The sequence below is a fragment of the Natator depressus genome, chromosome 25 (genome assembly GCF_965152275.1).
Source record: "Natator depressus isolate rNatDep1 chromosome 25, rNatDep2.hap1, whole genome shotgun sequence".
Classification (NCBI taxonomy): Eukaryota; Metazoa; Chordata; order Testudines; family Cheloniidae; genus Natator; species Natator depressus.
In genome coordinates, this window is record NC_134258.1 from 7979852 (window position 1) to 8001956 (window position 22105).

General features: G+C 44.6%; 1 protein-coding gene across 1 annotated transcript in view; it reads left to right on the forward strand.

The window, feature by feature from the left end:
• PIAS4 (protein inhibitor of activated STAT 4) overlaps positions 1–19468 on the forward strand; it is a 33677-nt gene extending 14209 nt beyond the window's left edge. The window contains exons 4-11 of the mRNA XM_074939163.1: positions 1217–1258; positions 1723–1813; positions 2197–2325; positions 2414–2519; positions 5900–5973; positions 6190–6350; positions 12067–12197; positions 18961–19468. Coding sequence (XP_074795264.1) covers positions 1217–1258; positions 1723–1813; positions 2197–2325; positions 2414–2519; positions 5900–5973; positions 6190–6350; positions 12067–12197; positions 18961–19166 — 940 coding nt within the window. The 3' untranslated portion in view covers positions 19167–19468. The remainder of the gene's footprint in view (positions 1–1216; positions 1259–1722; positions 1814–2196; positions 2326–2413; positions 2520–5899; positions 5974–6189; positions 6351–12066; positions 12198–18960) is intronic.
• The last annotated feature ends 2637 nt before the right edge of the window (positions 19469–22105 follow it).

The following is a 22105-nucleotide window of genomic DNA, read 5'->3' on the forward strand; positions in this document are numbered from 1 at the left end:
ATCAGAATGATGACAAACCTTTTGGGCTTCTGAGTGAAATGTAAAAACTCTGATACAACTTTCCCACAGTAAACAACTGAATAATAATGTGTCAGATCGGGGCGAGCTTCCTTCTTGAATATTTATTTTTAAATTAAGTACCCAAATAATATGGTGATCTACGTAGATGAAAGTAGTGCTGGGAAATGCCATTCAAAGACCAGCAGAGAGGAAACAATATACCAAGACTTGGGCAGACCTTTCGGGATGATCTAACAAAAGACTGCTTACTCTGTATCTTGACTGTGGAGAAAAGAAAAGCCAGGACTGTTTGGATCTGTGAGGGGATTCTCATCACCTGTAGTCTGATTAGAATGTAGCATGCACTCCCTGTAGAGGTTCTAGTGAGCGCCTGACATCACATGCAGTGCTCATTCGGGGTAGGTCCTGCCTTCTCTGACACCAGCAAGAAGTATCTAAATATGGTCCCTGCTGATGGACTCTTTAAAGCTGTCAGAGTAACTCCTTTTCCTGTAAGCTACGGGCTGAACTCAACCTCCTGAAAACTTTAAACAATTTAAAAGTAGGATTGGATTGTGAAACACGCTCACTGTCAAATCCAGGCAAAATTCTGAATTCAGTCTGGGCATAAGTTTGAGTACATCTTGTGCCTCTGTCTAAAACATTCTAGTAAGAACCCCGTATTCTGCTGTGCAGCTTTTCTGAAACTAGTTAATATGCAGTTTGATAAAGCGAATAGTGTCAACAGGAATATTCTGTTGGTACCCTAATGCTCAGATTCCTCGATTTGAAGGAGCAGTTTTAGTTTACTAATTGAATGAAGAGGATGTTGTAGGGACATTGTCAGCCTAAGCATAGTGGGGGGCAGAGGGTGGGAATGTTTTACAAAATCTCATCTGTCTGGAAATGTTTCCTTGGTCACTTCATATTTTGATGAAGACAGATATTTGTCTTTAAACATTTCTCTGCGATTTTGGAAACCCAAACACCACAGCCTTGGTCTAGTGCACGAGAGCTGGAAAATGAAACTGACCAGACTGTTCCTATTTTCCAGAACAAGTGAAATCTTAAAAGTAAACGGCACAAACCCTGACAAGTGATTTTAAAAAAAAAAAAAAAAATCAGTTCTAATAACTTTAGGTTATTTTGTTGATTGGATAAAGAAGAAAACTGAGGTTTTGTTAAATGAAAGTCTGTTTGTGTTTTGTTTTACCAGGGAGTTACAAGCCGGTGTGAAATCTGTTCAGGTTGTGCTAAGGTACGTCTGAATAGCATGAAATTAATTAAACCCATGAGGCAGAAAACTAGGGGAGGGAGATCACTAGCACAACATGGTAACCATTTCAATGCTCTGTGTTCAGTAGCTAAAATAACTGATCACTTTAAGCAAGGCCCTTGTTTGCAAGGATAGCACAAGCGTCTACAACATAACTTTCTGCTGCTTTGGCCCTCTTGGTTCTCTGCAGATGATGTGAGTTATTGCTTTAATAGAAACCGCTGGTTATATCAAATTCGGCTTCACAGCATAATGCTAAGTCTATATCATGTCCTCAGTAGAGATTCCTGGGTTTAATGGGCTTGGTTTGACCCGATGACAAGCCTAGTTTAGTTTGGCTGGTACTCATAGCTGGCTGCTGTTGAAGTCAATAGTATATATTAGGTTAGAGATCTTTTAAATCGCATATGGGATGTAGACATTTAAAGGTCACCATTTCTTTCCAGAATCTGCTACACGGACACTAGTTCCCCACAGGAGGATCAGTACCCTCCAAACATCGCAGTAAAAGTGAATCATAGTTACTGCTCGGTGCCGGTAAGTCAACCCAGCCACGAAGTGTCACTTGACAGCACAGGGAGAATGTGTGCAATTTAAATGGTTCTGTTTTTTTCTGGAAATTGTTATCTGGCGAATACAGAAGGGGAGCTGCAGTGCTAGAAGTAGATTGTTTTGGCTTTGAAGCTTATTGTGTAATGGATTTGTTTTGTAGAGTTCATTAACAGTATTCTTGCGAAACTGCCATGAAAGTACAGTGTCAACTTCCCTGCTCTTTACTATGACTTGATGATCTTATCCAAAAAAGTTACTCTGTGCATGAGTAGAATTTTGCAAGGCTGATGTTCTTGTAGCTGAAAAGGAAAAAATCCACAGCAGCGTGTCTGGTAAAATAAAGAGAGAAATGTCTGTCTTTGCTATAGGGCTACTATCCATCCAACAAGCCTGGAGTGGAGCCTAAAAGGCCCTGTCGTCCCATTAACCTCACGCATCTCATGTACCTGTCTGCAGCGACCAATCGTATCACGGTTACATGGGGGAATTATGGAAAGGTAAATGACTGTGTGACTTGGGAAATAAACGAGCATGTGTGTGGAGTGTGCCCTTTCTCCTCACCCTGTCCCTTTCCTTTCTCTTCAGAGTTATTCAGTGGGCCTATACTTAGTGCGGCAGATGACCTCAGCAGAATTGCTGCAGAGGTTGAAAACCATTGGAATCAAACATCCAGAGCTCTGCAAGGCACTCGGTAAGTCCATGTCATTGTTAAAGTTCATGCAGCCTTCATCAGATTGGAAAGGCTGAGAAGTAAGGCTACTAGAAATTTGTGCAGAAACAATTGTCAACTTCTATAGAATCGTCCTCTGCAATTCTATAAAAAAACATTTGTCAAATTTGAGTGACTTTGCTAAGTTGTGTATTAGGCACATTATCAAATTGCCCCAGATCTGTGCAGAGATTTTTGCAGCACTTTTTCTTGTGGCTATACAGATAAATCATGACGACATTCAGTTGGATTTAGAATTCATTCCCAGATCATATTATGGTGAGTGCTGCTGAGGGTCAATGTCATTCTGATGAGAGGTTTCCTGCCTTTGGGTGAATAATTATGAATGTTGCCAGAGCACCTGCAGGATCTCCAGAGGAAATCTCTGGAGCAAAGAACTCTTCTGTGGAGATGCCCTGCTGCCAATTCCCCTGTGTTCAGTTCTTAGGGCTGAGAGCAGGAGTTCACAGCACCTCTTTCAAATCCGATGATAGACCTTTAGAAAAGAGGTGATCCTTGGTCGAACCCCTTCAGATAGATCATGGTATTGGGTAAATGCAGAACCTTATTGGAAATCTAGGGAAATTACCTTTCAAAGGCAAGGCCAGACCATCAGTTCCTAATAGTCCAAGGAATTTACCTCGTCTTTCAGTGATTCCAAATTATATTATGACATAATGGCCGCAGCACTTAATTCTGTATAAGAGGACAATAAAAAAGATCATGCTATGGTATTCTACACTAACCAAAGACTGCACTTACCGGGCTTAGGAGGCACAATTTGAAAAAAGGGTCTATTTAATGTCTTGGGGAAAACGCATGGTTCAGATGTATCAGGTCCTTGTAGCCTGGTCACTAGCTACAAATGACTGATTATATTGAAAAGAGAGAAGTCAACATGCCTTTAGGAGGCGCAGTGTGGCCTAGTTGGTAGAACACTGAATTTGGAATCAAGAGACCTGGGTTCTATTCCCAGTTCTGTCACTGGCCTGCTGGGTGACCTTGGGCATGTCACTTCCTGCTCCATGCCTCGGTTTCCTCATTGATAAAATGAGCTAAAGATACTAACTTCCTTTAAGTGCTTTGAGATCTACTGATGAAAAGTGCTAGATAAGACTTATTACATTGCAGCAGTTCAGCCAAACTCCAGCATCCATTTGTACAACTATCTTTAGGGTTCTCTGTGGTCCCAATAGAACTTTGTACCTTGCCCCTTGCTCCCATCCCTGCCCAAGTGTGGTGCAGATGGCCATGCTGATCTCTTCCAGCTCAACATTCTGGCAGTGGTTTTGGCACAATTGTGCCTAAATAACCAGCGGTCCCATGTGATTGATGGACATCAGCAGAACTGTTGCATGTTTGCTTAGGACAGTCTGAGCATAAGGGGAAGGAAAGTGGCAACCAGCTAAGTGTTTGGCAGTCACTAGTTGTTGTGAGGCTTATGTATCTAGCATATCTGAAGCAGCGGTTGTGGACTGCACTCCCATTTCCCCTAGCCGTTAGTGCTATAAATAAAACCAGATCCCATCATTCCTCTTTGAGCTCAGCACTTTCCTTTTCCTTGAAACAGGACCGTGGGTAATCAGAGTAGAATGGCTCTTCTTTTCAAAACTAATGCTTATGATATATCCCCTCAAAGTCTGGAACCATCGTGCAAATATTCTACAAACAGGATTTCCTGCCTTCAGTGTTCGCAAGCTTGATTTTTGTCATCACCTCAAACTCCAGTGAGATAGTTTAATAAAAACCTTGGCTTCATTTGGCTGGCAGAGGTGGATTACTTTTGTTAAATTCTTAACGCTGGAGTCATCTTTCTTTTGTTTAGTTTCTCTGGTCACGTTATGAGCTAATGAGAATTACCATCACTTTGGGTTTACACAAACTCATTTTTTGGGGCATCTGAATCTGCCAGATCCAAGTATCTTGTAAACCCTGCTACGATAGCTCACCAGTGCATTTGACAGATAGTTTTGGATTCTGATCACCTCTATATTTCATTAACCACTAACACTGCCCTTAACTCCACTTGCTTCCCAGGGCTGATTTATTGTCCTCTGCCTATGTTTCTGTTGACTGCTATAAGAGCACTTTCTGAAATCAGGTACTTAGATGCCTAACTGTGGAGCTGAAAGCCAAAGTTTCATCACCCATTTAAAAAAAAAGAACATGATGCTAGTTAATAGCTCCTAGGATATAGTTGTTCTCATTTCCCATGATCAGCTGGACTGGATGGAAAATTAATTTAACTGTTTGCAGAATTTAGTGCTTGGTTTTCTCATAAAACAACACTATACAACCCCACAAGCCATTATGTTTTAGTTGTAAAGCAACATCTTGGCATAGAGCTGTTTCTGTTTCAAAATTGCATAAAGATTCTATATAGAGCTGTTTTATTATGGTCTCAAACAGCCAAGGTAATGCACCCTTCCCCAAAGAGAGGAGATGGTGGAAATGCAGTAAACCTGTATGAACAGCCACGCTAGTGGCAGCTTTTGTAATGTTTATGGAGTGATTTTGTTTAGGGACAGTATTCTGTGTGTGTTCAGCACCTGTTTGATTAAAAACATGTCCCTCCAAAAGCTGTAAGTGGTTGTCTCCCTGTGGCCTCTGCAGTCATGTAGGCCCCCACATTTCACCTGCCAGCTAGAGTATCATCCTTGATTCTGTCTGCTGTCCCACCAGATTTTTACACCGGTGAGCTTCAGCAGAGACTGAACTCCCTACCTCCTCTCCTAATGTGTTGATTCCTTCCAAATATGCCTATTCCCTCCTTGGAAAACAGCATTTTGGCCGGACCTCTTGCCTTGCTTGCTCTCTGGCTTTGCACATGTTAATCTCCCAGACCTGACAAAGGCTGCTGCAGTGTAGAAACTGGCCAGTATGCCCGCAGCCCAGCTCATTGGTTAGCTCCAGAGTTGCATCCCACTGGGGTCTGGATAGAGCTAGTCTATTCAGCTCAGGTGAGACTAGGAGGGTCAGTTGGACTAGGAGTCCAGCTGCCTCGCTATCTCTTGTGCTTGCCTCATTATTGCTGTGCATTACTCTGCATTTTACTATGATTTTTTTTTTTTTTTTTTTGGGTGGTGAGCCCCTAGCTTGAGTGCCAGGTACTTGTCCAGTGTCTGCCCTGAGGTTGCAGCGAAGTGACCTACTACCACCTCCCACCCTGTTGTCCCTGCTCTCCATGGTTGACTGAGTTGCTTGCATATTGCAGAGAATTTACTGCATCCTCCCCGGCATCAGCAGTTTTTTCCCCATGTGACAATCGCAGAAGCTTGCCTCTTACACTACATGTTATTCCCAGGTTTAAAACTTAATGTTTATTGCTTTAATGTTATCCCCTCTTGTCTTCCTGAATACAGTAAAAGAGAAATTGCGTTTGGATCCAGACAGTGAAATTGCTACTACAGGTGTTCGAGTCTCTCTCATCTGCCCGGTAAGTTTTTGCACAGCAATCCAAGCTTTTAACATTAGCTCTCCTATTCTTCCGCCCAAACCATCTTTACAGGATAATCATCTTTTTCACCAGAAACATCTAGAAGCAGTTTCTTGTGTATTTGCACATGGCACCAGTATCCAATTTTGGAAGGGGAAGCATCTAGTGATGCAATGGTGGGATGGGTCACTGGTCTGTCTGCTCTTGGTCCCGTAGCTGGTGAAGATGCGTCTGTCTGTCCCATGCCGGGCTGAGACCTGTGCACACCTACAGTGCTTCGATGCAGTCTTCTACCTCCAGATGAATGAGAAGAAACCCACTTGGATGTGCCCTGTGTGTGACAAACCAGCACCCTATGATCAGCTAATAATTGACGGGTGAGTTCACACCCTCTTTCCTCTTCTGCCCCTTTGGTTATTCCTCCCCACCCTCTTCCACGTTGGGCTCATGCTCTGATTTTTAAGGCCTTATAGCTGATCCACTTCCATTTCAAAATTATTTTTAAGTTTAAAATATATAATTGCTCCATGGACATGTAAGAGACTAACCTCCCCGTTACGGGTGGTAGTGGGTTTGCGTGAGACTCGGTCATTAGTCTTTGCTTTTTGATTCTGTAGTTTCTCATCAGCTCGCTCTGAAACTCATACAACCGTATTCATTTTTCATCTTGGTGACCGCAAAAGCTAGGATGCTTTGCTCTTTTCCATGCAGTGATTGTTGATTGTCATTTACACTCCCTAGAGTAAAACTACTTTACACACTCCTGACAAGACAGGCTGCCTTCGGCATGCACTCCTCTCCCACTCCTTCGTTAAGGGCCTGATCCTGCAAGATGCTGAAGGTGCTCAGTACCTCACAAGCAGTTCTCAGCACGTCATAAGTATGTGCCAGCCATTAATCCAGGTGTCATTAGATGCAGAGCTAGCACATCTAAGATGGAGGTATGAATGCAGTTATAAACCAGTGCTCTGTGGGTACATTTTTTTGGATACTCCACCTGCAAACTGTGCAAATAGTGTCTGTAGTGGTAGGCTGCAAACTCCTTAAAGTCCTTAGAAAAAGCTTTGCTGGCAATTTTTATATATATATATATATATTGAGTTCCTATAAAAGGAACAAGATAATGGGGTTGGAATCTTTGTAGGGGTATATTTAGGGTACTTTGGGCACCTTGTTTATGAATATCCACACTTTCAAAGGTTTGGGGTTCTTGTAAGCTTAGTTTGGAATTTTCCTGGCTTTTTAGCCGTTGTTTTTACGAATATGTTCTTGAAATGATTTTATTTTTACTTTTGATTCTTTTGGTCTGGGTTCATCAAAGCAGCTTAGGGTTGTAGTCTTGCATCGTTCAGTACTAATCCAGGCTCTTCCCTGCCAGTAGATGGAGACAGTACAACGAAGATGCTTTTATAATGTTCTTCCATGAATAAAAGGGGCTTGTTGGTTCATGGTTCTAGTGGTACAGTGTCTGCATCCAATAACCTTACTTTGGTAGGTTCAAAGAACCTCAAGCTGTTAAGAACTGAATTGTCTTTGTTATAACGTCACACTAGTTGTTTGTGCTGCTTTCTGAGAGGAGCTTTTTGTGAGTAAGCGTTAAGCTTTCAGATGGAAGATCCTGTGCATTGTACCTCTAACAATGTTACGAGGTCTGGTAGCACTCCCCAGCACTTACTGTGCCTTCCATGCTGTTTGTAAGTGTGCCAGTAGGATTCCAAAAAAGTCTCTAAGGTTTGTAGATGGCCCTGCTGGGCTCTGATCCAGCCAGTCGAGTTTGGATCACTTTGTTAAAACAGCATATGAAGGAGGAAGACCAGAGAACCAAGAGCATTATGGTCCACATTGGGAGGCAGGAGGGCCTGCATTTTGTCACCCCCAAGCTGGGGCAAGAGTCTGAAGCCACAAATTTTAAGGAAGGTCCTTAAAGACTGGCCAACCCCAAACCAATCTCCCCTTTTTGCCCCTTGTGGAGACTGTGTTTAATATATCTGGAGGAGAGTTCTTTCATTCTGTCATCTTATGCTGCCCAGTGTGTTCTTGTGGGTCCCAAACATTAGGGTGGCGACCCTAAAAGCCCATGCCTTCAGATTGTGAACCGTAGGGGGTTTCTATGCCCTTTGAAAAAACTTGATGAGAGAACAACTGGCCTGTGAGGGGGCGTGTCCTACAGATGCAATATTCAGTGTTGGGGTCCACATACCCGTACCAAGCTTTCTTCTTTGGACTAACATGGTGACCATTTATACATCAGCCTGGAAGGGAGAAGGCTTCACAGTCTATCCATACGTGGGCAACTGGCTGCGTCAAAGAAAGTCCTTAACCCTTAGCCTGGAAGACCTTTAAGAATGTTAGCTGCTCAAAGATTAATGCTTGATAATAGACCACCACCTTGGAGGTGATCTGCTTCCGTTGTGCATCTCTGAACAAGGTTTGATTCATTGATATTGGAAGATCATATAAAGAAACATGGAGAGATGGAATTGAGTCTTATCAAGAGGATAGCCCTATCCAAGGAATGTCTGCCTCTTATCATTGAGATCTGGTCTCCATATGCAGAACCTGGACAAGAGTCCTCTATAAGAACCACTGAATTAGCTAGTCCTGGCAACAGATGCCACCCTAAACAAGTTACAGACCTGACTAGGATCCCTGATAGCTCCAGGAACATGGCTTTAGATGCTGATCACCTTAAAGGAGAGCTCGGTAAACTGGCTGCCTGCTCTGCCAAGAGCAAAGTAAGGAACAAAGTGATGAATGCCATTGTTTCCTATGTGAACAAGGCAGCACAGGAGTCAGGAAATGGCTAGACAGCCTGACTATTCACTGAGCTCCAGTGTGGAAATTGCTGACAATCATAAAAATGGTGGTGGCAACAAGCTGCAGAGCTCCTTGTTTCTGGGAAATGAACCCCCCCCCCCCCCCCCCGCCCCAGATATCTCAGACCTCCTAATGGGAATTCCCTCAAATATACTGATGGACCCAATCACAAGAGCTCAGATGAATTCTACAAAGGGCAGATGAGTGAGTACATGTGAACTTCAACCTAGGTTATATATTCCCGTGGATTTAGTCATGCAGACAGTACTCAGGGCATCAAGGAATTCATAGTTACTGATCTTCTCTGGCTCTTGTGTCCTCCTCGGTCAATCTGAAGCAACCTAGGCTTAGATTACGTGTTCACTTTGCCCTGTGGCCAATACATAGGCTTAGATTTTTCTTGGTAAACAGTAAAAATTCAAAGTTACTGATATGCAAAGTAAGCAAAATGCTTGAGAACTTTATTAGAGTTTGGTTTAAAGATATTTACTTTGTATATTTTGATGTTTGTTTTAACAGTCATAAAGCTTTAACTTTTTGAATCTCAACATCTACTGTCATTAAATTTTCCACAGTTTCAGGAAATTAGGTGGGGTCAAACAATAATTATTTAAACAGATGAAAACGGAAGAAGGTGCTTAAATAGTCTTTGAGATTATCCTTCAAAATTATTAAATAAATTCTGCCAAGCCTACCAATACATACTCCTGGGAGAATTTTGCGTCACTGCGTGTGTGCAGAATTCATGTCCCCCGCAGATTTCTTTGCTTCCCCGCAGAAAAATGACTTCTGACAGGAAAGCAAAGGGAAGCTGCAAGAGCAGTCATGCGCCACTTCCCGACAGCACAGGCAGGTTGGCTCAGGTGCCCAGAGCAGCTGGTAGAGGCGTAAATCACCGCCGAGAGGGAGGAGCTGGGCAGTCGTGCAAGTGAAAGAGAGAGACACTCTGTCCCTCTCACTCGCTATTGCAGCATGCTCGGCATGGAGCGGCAGAGCTTCAGGGTGTTTCTGAGGAGGTAGGCATGGGGCAGGCTCTGTCCCCTCAGGCAGAGCAGAATGTAGCAGCCTGCCCGCTTAATGAATTGTTCCCATTGTCTTTGTGAATTCCCCCCAGGTGTATAAAACAGCTGCAAAAGTTTTAAGGCTCCTTCACATTGCCAGAAGGGTGTAAAGGACAGTATCGCCTTATAAATGCTTATTGTGCTTTTGTGATTAGAACTGGTCTAAGTTTTTGGACTGAAAACATTTCCTATCAAAATGTGCTCCATGAACTGTTTGCTACTGGCCTTTCTGGAGATGGTTAGTAGCCAATGTAAATTGTGAGTTTCATTCCCCAGCCCTCACGTGCTCTTCAGTTGCCTGTGATGTAACACTGAGCATATGGCTGCATATATTTGTTGACTAATAACTAGAAATAAAGGGTCAAACCTAGCTACATTACTATTAGGCAAAGGGGGTTGGGTACTTCCTCCGATGCTCCCCATTCTCCATCCATTGTATGGTAGTTTAAATAAATTACCAAAATAATTGAAACCAGAATGATTATATTGCATTATTTTGACAAAATATGCAGATTTTTGCAGAATTTTAAAACATTGTGCGCAGAATTCCCCCCGGAGTAAATACAACAGGAACATTTCCCTTTCTCGTTTATAGCCTGGCTACGGAGGACTAGCTTATAGAAGAAAGGGTGTTCTGGTAGTGCTACCTCCACTGGCAAAGCTTCGTTGTCTTTATTTTAGAGCAGAAAACACTGATGTAGAGAAGATGAACTCGATCCAGTCCGTGCCTTTGTCACTAATCTGGCATTTCTCTAGACAGCTGGACTTGATACCTGTTCGGTTTTTGTAAAATTGGTAGTAATAGTCAGTCTTTAGGAGTAAACGAGAACGGACGATGTTGGAGTCTCATCTGGATGTTGTCCGTTTCAGCAAGCAACGGAACACAACTCATCCAGTAAAGATCCAAAGAAGCTACCGAAGACCAAGCTAGTTGAGGGAGCTCGTGTAAGCGTCCCTGAACCATTTTACATCCTTAAAGTTCTATTTCTAGTATTCATTTTGCTAGGCTAGGAGACTAGAGCTGTCCCGATCCTGTCGTGAATCAAATAGCAGATCCTACTCAATCAGGGCAAAGCAGTGCTCAGAATGGTATCGCACTTCAAGGAAACTTCATGAATGGCCTTTTACAAATCAAGTGTTGGTTCACCCTCATACTGATAAAGGAAAAACTCCACAGCCTAGGCATGAGCGATGCTTTCTACAATCTGAATTCTAGATGGTCTGTTCCAATAGCTATTAAGCACCCTCCTGAGGCCAGTGATGAGAAACACTTCAACAGTGGTAAAGCAAATGTCCAACCTCTAAGGCATGATGAACCAGAGAGGTAGTCTCTATTTAGTTAGAGGTCCGTCTCCTCGTGATTAGAGATAGGTAAGGTGGCCATCTGGATCTATGCCATCATTTTTGTATTTTCAACACAATATGGGCTGGGCACAGAAGCTTTTTCTGATGCAGCCTCTAGCGGGAGGACATTGCATGCATTATACTTTCCCCAGAGATTTCAGCACTAGCTTGGGAAGTCCAGCGTCTGGACTGATAAAGAGTGAGAAGAGAGGAAGGCTACACTTCCTACCTGATTTTCTTAATCTGGTGGATTACTCTGTCCTTTCATAACGTAATAAACTGAATATGTGTGCACAAGTCACCCAGTGTACTATAGATGTGGCATCGTAAGAATATTGTCTGGGGAGCAGCACAAGGGACTTGTCTATTGGTCTAACTTCCCACCTGCAGCAGGGTGGGAATGTGTTCTACTATAATTAAAATTTTAGGGATCTTATGGGCTACAGGATGGGGTATGAGGAGCTGAGTCTTTGGCATAGTGTTCAAATGTAGTCTAATAACAGCTGCTATCTCGGCCCACTTCCTAGTGGAAAGTCTTCATTACATAACTACCACCTGTCATAAGTAACAGTAGTTGTCCTCTCCCACACCATGGGCAGCGTCAACAGAGACCAAGGACTGAATTGAGCATGGAGGCTGCTCTGATTCATGGTTTAAGCCATGTCAGGATGGATTGGGGATGTTGGCACTGCCAGTACCTGTTGTGTGGGGGGAAAATAGGACTTGGGTGTAGCAGCTTTTCACTACCAAATTCCCTTCAAACATAAATTTTAGGGCCATTTAAGGTGAGGATCCATCTTAGCGTTCTGTCATCAAAGGTGCTCTGCTGATTGCCTCAAGGTTAACAGATGGCATCTTCTTTCCTCTCCAGGCTGCTATCAAAAATATTGACGGAATGCGAGGATGCAGATGAAATAGAATACTTGGTGGATGGATCCTGGTGTCCAATCAAAGCTGAGAAAGAGAGAAGCTGCAGCCCTCAGTGTCCAATATTGGTACTAGGTGGGTGTGTAGTGAGTGGGGTGAACTATTTTAAATGCACTGAAAGATAAACTGTAAAGAACATACACAAATCACTTGATACAACATCAGGAAGCTGGGTCAGTGTTGGAGAGTTGTAGAACACCTTATGAGCTCTGCTCAGAATACCATTATAAGTCAGCTAATAGGTTCCCCCGTCTTTCTACACAAAGGAGTAAGTAGTATCAGAGAGGTAGTAACTGCACAGTAAGGAGGGGATCATTCTGGTTGGGGTCCTCCAGCCCTTTGAATAAATCCCTAATGGTTGAGTTAGCATTCAGATCAGTTGTTTAGCAAAACTGGGTTATGCCTTCAAAGTGGCATGGAATGAATATCTTTTGTATATTCACTTATGGAATAACCCTGAAATGTTCTGCCTCCACTCATGGACAGTGGAAGGCCAGACCTTTCCTTAGTGGTGGTGTTACCAACAAATCCATCTGCGTTGTTCTGTAACATCTCTGACTGAAGCAGTCCCTTACTTTTGTGCAAATATTTCCCGAGCAAACACTAATTCTTTGAGTGGCTGCAGATGTGTGTTCCGTTCACGTGTGCGCTTGTCCACAGCACTGAAGCCAAGGAACTCTGCTTGGCAGTACCTGTTGGGGTGGCACTCGTGCCCACTGGCTGCCATAGCCCCTCCCATGGCTATATAGGGGAGGCGGCGCCCTGACCCCCCTCAGTTCCTTCTCGCCCAGCCGCGGCTTGAGTTGGAGCGTTCAGTGTAGTGTCTCACCTCACGTTCTCCATCGCAGTGTTTATCCGAAAAAAAACAAGAAATAGTTAGTTTAGTAGGGTTTAGGGTTTAGTGTTTAGTGTAGTTAGTTTTTAGCCAGGTGTGACGCCTTCTCTGAGTTTTAAGCATTGTCCACCATGTGGAGTAGCTATCCCTACCAGTGATCCCCACACTCAATGTTTATTGTGCCTTGGGGAAGGGCACATTAAGGAAAGATGCTCCGTCTGTAAGCTCAAGAAGAGAATGCAGATGTTTAGAGCCTTGCACTTAAATTAGCACCTACTAGAGCAGAACATGAGGCCTGCTTCAGCATAGGGGACTGCCACAGATCATCAGGCCCCTCGGAGAGCACCTGAGCTGGTACGGGCCGCGACTCCGCAGTCACACTTGGATTCCTCGCCCAGGAGGAACAGCGATTGTTCTCCTTCCTTTGGAAATCTGAGGAAAAGCTCTCACAAAATGGACTGGAGCCGCTCCAGAGCTTGGAGAGATTCCTCCTCCCCTTCTAAGAAGAATGTAGACTGGCACCGTGAGTCTTTCAATATGTGGGGTAGAGGTGGACTGTCAACCCACCCTGCAGTACCAATGTGAAACCAGTTAGAGACCGTACAGTAAGCTCTGGTACCGCCTGTGGGGCATCCATTGAGTCCAGTCCCAACAACAGTGGTGTCATCATGGATGCTTCCCATATTGGCGGTGTATTGGGCAGCAGTGGATTTGCTGTGCCTTTCTGTTCCTGACTCACCACTTGTTCAGGAGCATTTTACAGTGGTGGCTTAGTATTCGGTGTCCTTGGTACCACTGGGACTGGCTGCAGACTGTTGTTGGCTCTGTCGACTGCAGCACCTCGTACTTATGGGGCAGGGTTGCAGGTGGCTTCCTGGTCAGCATCTGCACGGGCAAACCCCTCAGTACAATCTTCAGTACCGACAACGATTGCAGCGCTGTCTAACTCTGAGTCTGAGACCAACTTTGGTTTTGGTACCAATGCCAGCTTCGATACCGAGTGTAATGCCTTTATCAGGACTGTAAGTGCCATCTCTGGCAGATGATGCAAGGCGTTTACTGGCTTCATCTGGAGTGGCTTCTCCATTACAGTCAGATTACGTGGAAGGGTCTTCAGGATCTAGTTAGGAGACATTTCCATCCCTTCACATTCACAGTACCACTCTGAGGTCACTTAAACTTCTGGGTGATTGCCAGTGGTATGGGGATCGGTACCATTCATGCAGTAGGGATAACTGCACCTGGCGTAGCTTCTACTGGTCACTAATGTCATACCCTATCCAAAGTGGCTTACTTGGAATCCTTGGGTGGATCCTTATTCGGCAAGGTCCCGATCTTCCACTAACTCCAGGGCAAGATCACCTGTTCTCTCCCCTTCTGAGCTGCTTGAGCTTCAGCCATTGGCTGAGTAAGCTCCCTCTTAATCGGTGCATCCTGGATCCCTTGTTATAGTCATGTATTTCCACTGCTTCCCTCTTCTTCCTTGTCACCAGATGATACTATATTGGTGGATTCTTCATCTCTGCTACCTGAGGATTTAAAATCCTATCAAGATCTCCTGAGATGAATGGCCTTGATCTTAGCTATTCAAGCTGAGGTTTTTAAGGAGAACAAACAGACGTTACTGGATATCCTTCAGCTCTCAGCTCCTAGGAGAGTGGCTCTCATTATAAATTAGAGCCTCCCAAATGTGTGAAATACCCCACCTTGTCTCTAACACCCACAGTGTACTGATAAGAGAAATTATGTTCCCAGGCAAGTGTGTTTTCTCACATCCAGCTCCTGATTCCCTGGTTGTGATGGTGAAAACGAGAAGTTACAACAGGGGAGATATAAATCCACTCCTCACGTCGGCGTCTAAGAGGTTGGACTTGATGGGGAGGAAAGTTTATTCAGTCTCTTCATTACAAATGTGCGTTGCCAACCAGCAGAAACTATGACCTAAATATGACTTTGTGAATTGGGACTCTGTGTCCATGTCTACAGATTAGTTATCAGAATCCTTCAGGGGGAGTTTTTAGGCATTTATTGCATAAGGCCATTCAGTGGCCACAACCTCTTTGCAGTCAACATTGGATGTGGCAAATGCTTCATCCAGATTTATGGCCTCATCTGTAACATTGAGAAGGGCCTCGAGGTTACGGAATTCTGGCATAGCTCCTGAGGTCCAAAAGAGCATAGAGGACTTACCTTTTATGGTCAGTTTTTTTGTTCTCTAAGAAACTGATGATACATTGCATTATTTTGAGGACTTGTACTACTTTCCAGTCATTAGGAATTTTATACCCAGGCCACAGAGAGTCGTCATTTTGCGGGGTCAGCAACAGCCCAGCAACATTGTCTGCAGTGATACTTCCAGCTGTTATCCTACCTTGCTAGGCCACAAGACTTCTTCAGAAAGGGGCATAAATCACAGAAGAGACCTGGTTCTAATTTTAACCAACCAGCCCATCATCCTCCTCCTCCTCCATCTTTGGGCAGGCAGAGTCTTTGACTTGCCTATCGAGAGCAGCTTACCAGTTTTGACCGTCTCAACTACATCTCAGTTCAGGGACGGGCTGTCTCACTTCTGCAGTGCATGAGAAGCAATAACTACAGACGGATGGGTAATAAGCAGTGTGGGGTCAGGTTATGCCGTCCAACTTCTGTCTATTTCCCCTTTCCACACGTTTACCCCCATCCCTTTTCACGGACCCATCTCACGAGCCGCTGCTGCTGCTTCAGCAGGTCCAGACTCTGTCCTCTGGGAGCTGGAGAGAAGGTGGTTCCTCTTCATCATGGAAAGGGATTCTACTCCTGGTACTTCCTGATCCCTATGTCCAAGGGAGGGTTGACACCTATTCTCAATCTCCATGGTCTCAACAATTACATCAAACGCATAAAATTCCACATGGTTACCCTGGCTACTATTCTTCCCACATTGGATCACGCCGTCTGGTTTGTTGCTCTCAATCTTCAGGATGCCTGTTTCCATCTGGTGATTTTCCCAGACCACAGAAAGTTTCCTAGTCATCAATCAATCATTATCAATACACTGGTCTCCACTTTGGCCTGTCATCAGCCCCACGTGTCTTTAGTGAATGCATGATGATGGTTGTAGTGGCTTATCTCCAGTGGAGGGGAAATCATGTCCTCCCGTACCTAGACAATTGGCTAGTGAGGGGCAGATCCAAAGAATAAGTCCTCAGTCCTCTTCTGTTCACGCTGTACCTCTTTGATCACCTGGGTCTGATTTTGAACACAGCAAAGTAGACATTGATTTTTATGGGGACCCTACTAGACTCTATGAATTTGAGGGCCTTTCTCCTGTGTCAGCGATTCCAAACAATATGATGCCTATGTGCCTCTGGACCTCTAATCTCAGCCTTCGACCCTGGTCCACGTATACCAGAAATTACTAGACCATATTGGCCCTGTGCACTTATGTGGTCCAGCACACGAGATTGCATCTTTGTCCTCTTCAGTCGTGGTTGAAGTTGGCCTATCACCTGAATTGCCAGTCATTGGACAGGCTGGTCTGAGTGCTGCCAGAAATACTGGTCTTGTTACTGTGGTGGGCTAAACAGAACAAGGCATGTCAGGTTCCCTTTGCCTGTCCCCTACTGACCAGGACTCCAGTCTATGATGCTTCCATAATAGCGCATCTAGGGACATTAAAGGTTCATGATTTGTGGTCAGAGATGGAAGCGTCTTTTCATATCAACATACTGGAGCTTTGAGCCACTTATGATGCTTGTCCTGCCTTTGGGGATCAGATCAGGGGAGCATACCAACTGACAATACCATCACAATGGTTCATGTGAACAACCAGAGAGGAGCCCGCTCCAACCAGCTTTGCCAGGAAGCAATAGAGTTCTGGTACTTTTGCATCAAAGACATCATGCTTACCGCCTCACGCTTACCGGCTTCGCAAAACCAATTGGCCAACCATCTCAGCAGGACTTTCTCCGAGCACCACAGGTGGTCTCTGAAAAGCAGCATGGTGAGGTCCATCCTCGGGGAACAGGACATCCCTTCAGTAAACCTGTTTGCAACAAAGGATAGTAAAAGTGCCATCAGTTTTGTTCTTGACCAAGCCTCAGTCCAGGATCTTTAACCAATGCCTTCCATTTGAATTGGAGATCAGCCCTGATGTATACCTTTCCCCTATTCCTCTTATCTCTCAGGTTATCCTCAAACTCTGAAGTCAGACCTTGCCAAACTGATACTTATTGTGCCAGCTTGGTCAAGACAAGGTTGGATCTCTAATCTTCTCAATCTGTCTGTCCAACCTCCCAGATCTCTCCGTCTCCTTCCAACCTACTGACTCAGCACCATGGCCAAGTTGCATATCCTATGCTGAGCTGTCTAAAGTTCACGGTATGGATGGTTAGATGAAGAGGAAAGGCAGTATTCAGAAGCAGTTTAGAGGGTCCTACTTAATAGTAGAAAATCATCTTCTAGGACCACCAGTTTAGCCAAGTGAAAGTGTTTTTTCCCTTTGGTCAATATCTAGGGGAATTCAGCTGATGTTCGCTCGTGCTCAGGATGCTTTGGGATTACTTGTTACATCTGAAGTCCTCCCGTCTGCCTCTTAGCTGTTAACTGAACTCTCAACAAGCTATCTCGGCATTCCATTTTCCAATCCAGGGGAAGTTAGTTTTCTCAGACTCCATAACAGTGAGATTTCTGAAAGGTATTGTCCGTCTGTGTGCACCTGTGAAGGAAATGGTCCCATTGTGAGACCTTAATGCTGTACAGGCCACCCTCCTGTATCCTCCATTTGAGCCGCTACCAGCTTGCTCTTTGTCTCTCCTTTTTCTTTCCAAGAAGACTGCCTTTCTTATTGCTATAACATCCACAAGAAGAGTCCGCCAACTGCAGGCCCTAATGGCAGGATTTCCTCCTACACAGTTCTTCAAACACAGTGTCCTTCAGGCCACATCTGAAGTTCCTTATCCAAAGTGATTTCACAGTTTCACCATAAGCAGGTAATTTACTTACCCTGTATCCTTTACTAAGCCACACTCAGATGATCGGTGTCCTCATATGTTCGATATGAGGCAATGTTTGGCATTTTATGTGGAAAGGACTAAACCACTTCAATCATTGCACTGGCCTTTTGTCTTTTATGCGGATTGGATGAAAGGGCACCTGGTCTCAACACAAACAATTTCCAGGTGGGAGAACTTCCAACATTATGACGGCTTATGAAGTAGCCCTAGTGATATCTATCATTTCTCAACAGTGTTTCGATAGGGGACACTTGCAGGGCTGCTGCATGGTCTTCCATACGTACTTTTACTAAACATAATGCTGTTGTGGTGGCATCTAGGTCAGGTGCAAACTTAGGGAAGGCAGGTCTGAAGTCCTTGTATGAGTAGATTCAAGCAGTACCAGTAGGAGGTAGGGCTTGGAGAATCATCTGAGTGAAATATACGTCTGCAGCTACTCAAAGAAAAGATGGTTACTTACCTGTAACTGTTCTTGGAGATGTGAGTGCAGACCTGTCTTCTGCAGTCCCGCCCTCTGTCGTGTCTGCATCAGAGTCTCCAGTCTTGGATTCTGGTTTCAAAGAACTGAGGGGGCTCAGGGTGGAGCGGCCCGTATGTAGCTACGGGGAGGGGCTTTGGGGGCCAGAGTGCATGAGCAGTGCCCTGATGGGTACTGCTAATCAAAGTTCTCTGGGTGTGTGCACATGTGAGTGGAATAAATGTCTGCACCCACATTTCAAAGAGCAACAGTTACAGTACAGATAAGTAACCATCTTCCTTCCAGGGTGTATGGGCCTTCCAGGGCATCTCAGGAAGTATTCACTTACCCCACTGGTCTTTGAAGTAGATGGATTTCCATACGCAGCCTCCCTAGAAGGAATGTTTTATCTGCCCCTTCTCCAAATACTGTTCAGATATGCAAGGAGGTTGCATCCCTCTGGAATTTGCTGTGATGGTGATGGTGAAAGAGCTGCTGAGAAGTGTTAGCCAGTAAGTTTTGTAGATGTTCTAATGAAGCCTTTCTTCCCAGGTTCTTCTGATGTGAACGGGCTGTTGCCCACTCCCAACGGTAATGGAGAGAACGGCAAGGTCGCCGCCGACGTTGTGGATTTAACACTGGACAGTTCATCATCTGAGGAAGAGGAGGAGGAAGACGAAGAAGACGATGACGACGATGACGGACCCCAACCGAAACGACGCTGCTCTTACGAGAAAGGTTTAGTTTCTGCCTGCTGACTGCGGAAGTAGCTCTGAATCTCAGAATGGACAGACTTGAATACTCTGGTGCTTACTAAACTGGAGGGGAGGGGAATTTCTCCTTCGCCTCACTTCCCTTCCTCCCTGGTCTCCTCTTGACGTTCCTATTCCAAGTTAACCATTAAAACGAAAAATAAAACCATTGAGCTGCTTCTTGGTTGGAAAACTGCCCCACTAAACAGCCTGACCCGAGTTCTGCCAGCTCAACCTGACGCGGAGTCTGAAGTAAGGAAAGTGTCTTAAGCCAGGCAGCCAGGATCCAGAGCTAACTGACCTCGGCTGCCATTCAGCATTACAGTGTGAATCGCTGGAGTTCCCCTGAAAATCTACGGGATGGCTAATTCCAGTGCATCTCCAAAGCTGTGTGCATTTTTATTGTCTTGTTAAATAACCATTCCTGACTATCTAAAGTTTTGCTGGACATGTGAATGGGTGGGTTAGGGTGGGAAAGAGAGGGACTTGGGGTGGAGGGGGGAGGTTTATATATCCCAGCAAGGTTAGAGGGTTTTTTAGGGGTGGGGGAAGGAATGAAAGGAAAGAGACTTAAGATTGGAATCGCACTGTTCTAGTTAGGAGCTCCAGCAGCTCTGCACCTCATGTAAAGAGACACATTTTGAATCCTTTTAATCTAATCTGAAGATAATGTAGAAATCGTGCATAGTGAATCATTTTAGTTGAGCAGAAGCCATGGGGAGGGTGGGGAGGGCTTGAACCACAAATCTGTTGTATTTTTGAAGTGCAATAACTTGGTGTTTTTGAAGACGAAAAGGGCTGGGCATTCCCTTTTGTAAAGAAGGCTTTGTCTCGGGAATCGGTGCCAGGAGCCTGCAGGACAGCTGACGCCCATCACCTGGACACGTGGCATTGTGTAGGCGTGAGGTGGGGTGGAGGGGATGTATGGCCTTCAAGAAAATGCCAGGTGGGGAAATCTCAGTTTCTAGCCAACTACCTCGGTAACTCCAATTCAGGTTTATTTCAGTCATGAAACAGTGCAAAGCCCATCACTGGTACTGCTGACCGCATTCATGTCATGGTGTTTGGAGACTTAGCCAAGGGCTAAGTGGAGCACAGCGACCACGTATTAATGGCCTCTGGACTTTTCCACTTCTTTTAAGACTTTGATCCCAGACCCAAAGCTACTGTTAAGCTCTTAATGGCAAAACATTGTTGCTTTTGAGTTTCCAAATGGTAACCTTTTCCTTTGTCTTGTAAAGATTTTTTTGGTAACTAAATTGCATACGCCGCTCTGCCTGTTCCTAGTTAAAAGCCTCTGAAGTCTGCATCTCTTTTGCTGACTTTCTTGTCTGTGGATGAGAATAAACTTTAGAAGGAAGTTGGCATGTTGACTTTGCCCGTGTACCAGGGAAGGGTGGAACTCAAAGTAACTGCCCTTAGTAATGCACTGGACCACCCCACCAGCTGAGCAGAGATGCTGTAACCAAGGCCATGCGAGTAGCTTCCAATTGTGCTGTGTATAGACTTCCCAGCTGCTGGCAAAGGATGTTCTCTCCTTTCCAGCCCCACCACCCCTTCTGCTCACACTGTACTCTCTAACCATCGAGCCCAGCTGCGGTGAAAGTACAGAGACATGGGGAGCATGGACCCTATTTCATCTCCTATAATTACCTCTTCCCCTAAAGCTTGGGCCTGGAGGAAAGGAGGCAGCTATGTTAAAACACAGAACCAAAGTGATGGTGCTTTCCAAAGCACTTCTGATGCATTTAAGAAAAAGTAATGCATTTAAAATACCCCATCAACTTAAAAGCCATCAAGTTCCACTAGAACTCTTTTTTAAAATACCCTTTTAAGGACCTACTCTAAAGCATGTAGGAAGAGAGCCGAATATTATCCCATAGAGGCTATTGAGCAGAAAGCTAGACCCTGGCTTTTGGAGCCTTCCCTCTCCAAATTCTCACTGAAACTCGTTGCATGATGTATGAATAGAGCTTTCTCCAGTGAGGCATGTTGTCCCTCAGATTAAGCTGCTTCAAGAAATCCCGTGCCCTGCGGTGGTGGGTTATCTCACTCTGCATCCTCTGAGAGCGAGAGCTGATCACCTTGGACCGCATGGGCATGTTTGAAGGGAAAAGTCCTTCCTGCAAATCTGTATTTGGCCCAGCAAACGGAAGCGGAGGCATGTTTCTGCCTTTTCTCCCCTCCCTCCCCCCTAAACGAACACTTGCAAAGCTGACTGGCAGGTGCACATCAGGGCGGGGGGATTGTCAAGAAGCCTCCCTTGCATTTCCTCAGCAGCACCAGCCTGTGAAAACACGATGGTGAAGGAATTGCCCAGGGCCCCCCTCAAGAGCAATTGAGGGGATGAGGGACGGGAGGGAAAGAGGCAACCCTGGAATCTCGTTCACTCTTCCACCATTTTAGTTCCTTTCCCACAGGAAAACCTTTATTTGTATGGAAGACTTTTTTCCTTTTTTCTTTTCTTTTCTTTTTTTTTTTTTTTTTTGCAAATAAGCAATATGTTTTCAGGTTGAAACAAATAAATAAATAAAACCTTGGTAGAGCTCCAATTGTTTTACTGTATAAAGGGTTTGGCGGCTTGCATCCCCAGCCGCCCGGTAGTGTTACAGTCTGGTTTTTTTCCTAATATTTGTATCCTAATTTAATTGTTTTTAAATTTTGCAGGCCGAGCCACTGTTTGGAGACATCATGCTTCTGTTACTGCTTTCTGTTTGGAGTTGGCCAGCTCCTCCTGTACATATGTTTGTTCTTATAGCCTGTTTTTTTTTTCTTTTTTGTAAAGAAGAGGAAAAAAACAAAACAAAAGAAAATTATTTTTCTTTCCCTCCGTACACATTCTTCAGCGTTCAGAATTCTAGTGTTTGTTAAATAAAAAGAAAGATTTACATTTAATTCCCAGCTTGTCCTTTTCCGTTGTGTACTTTGGGGGTCTCCCTCTTCTG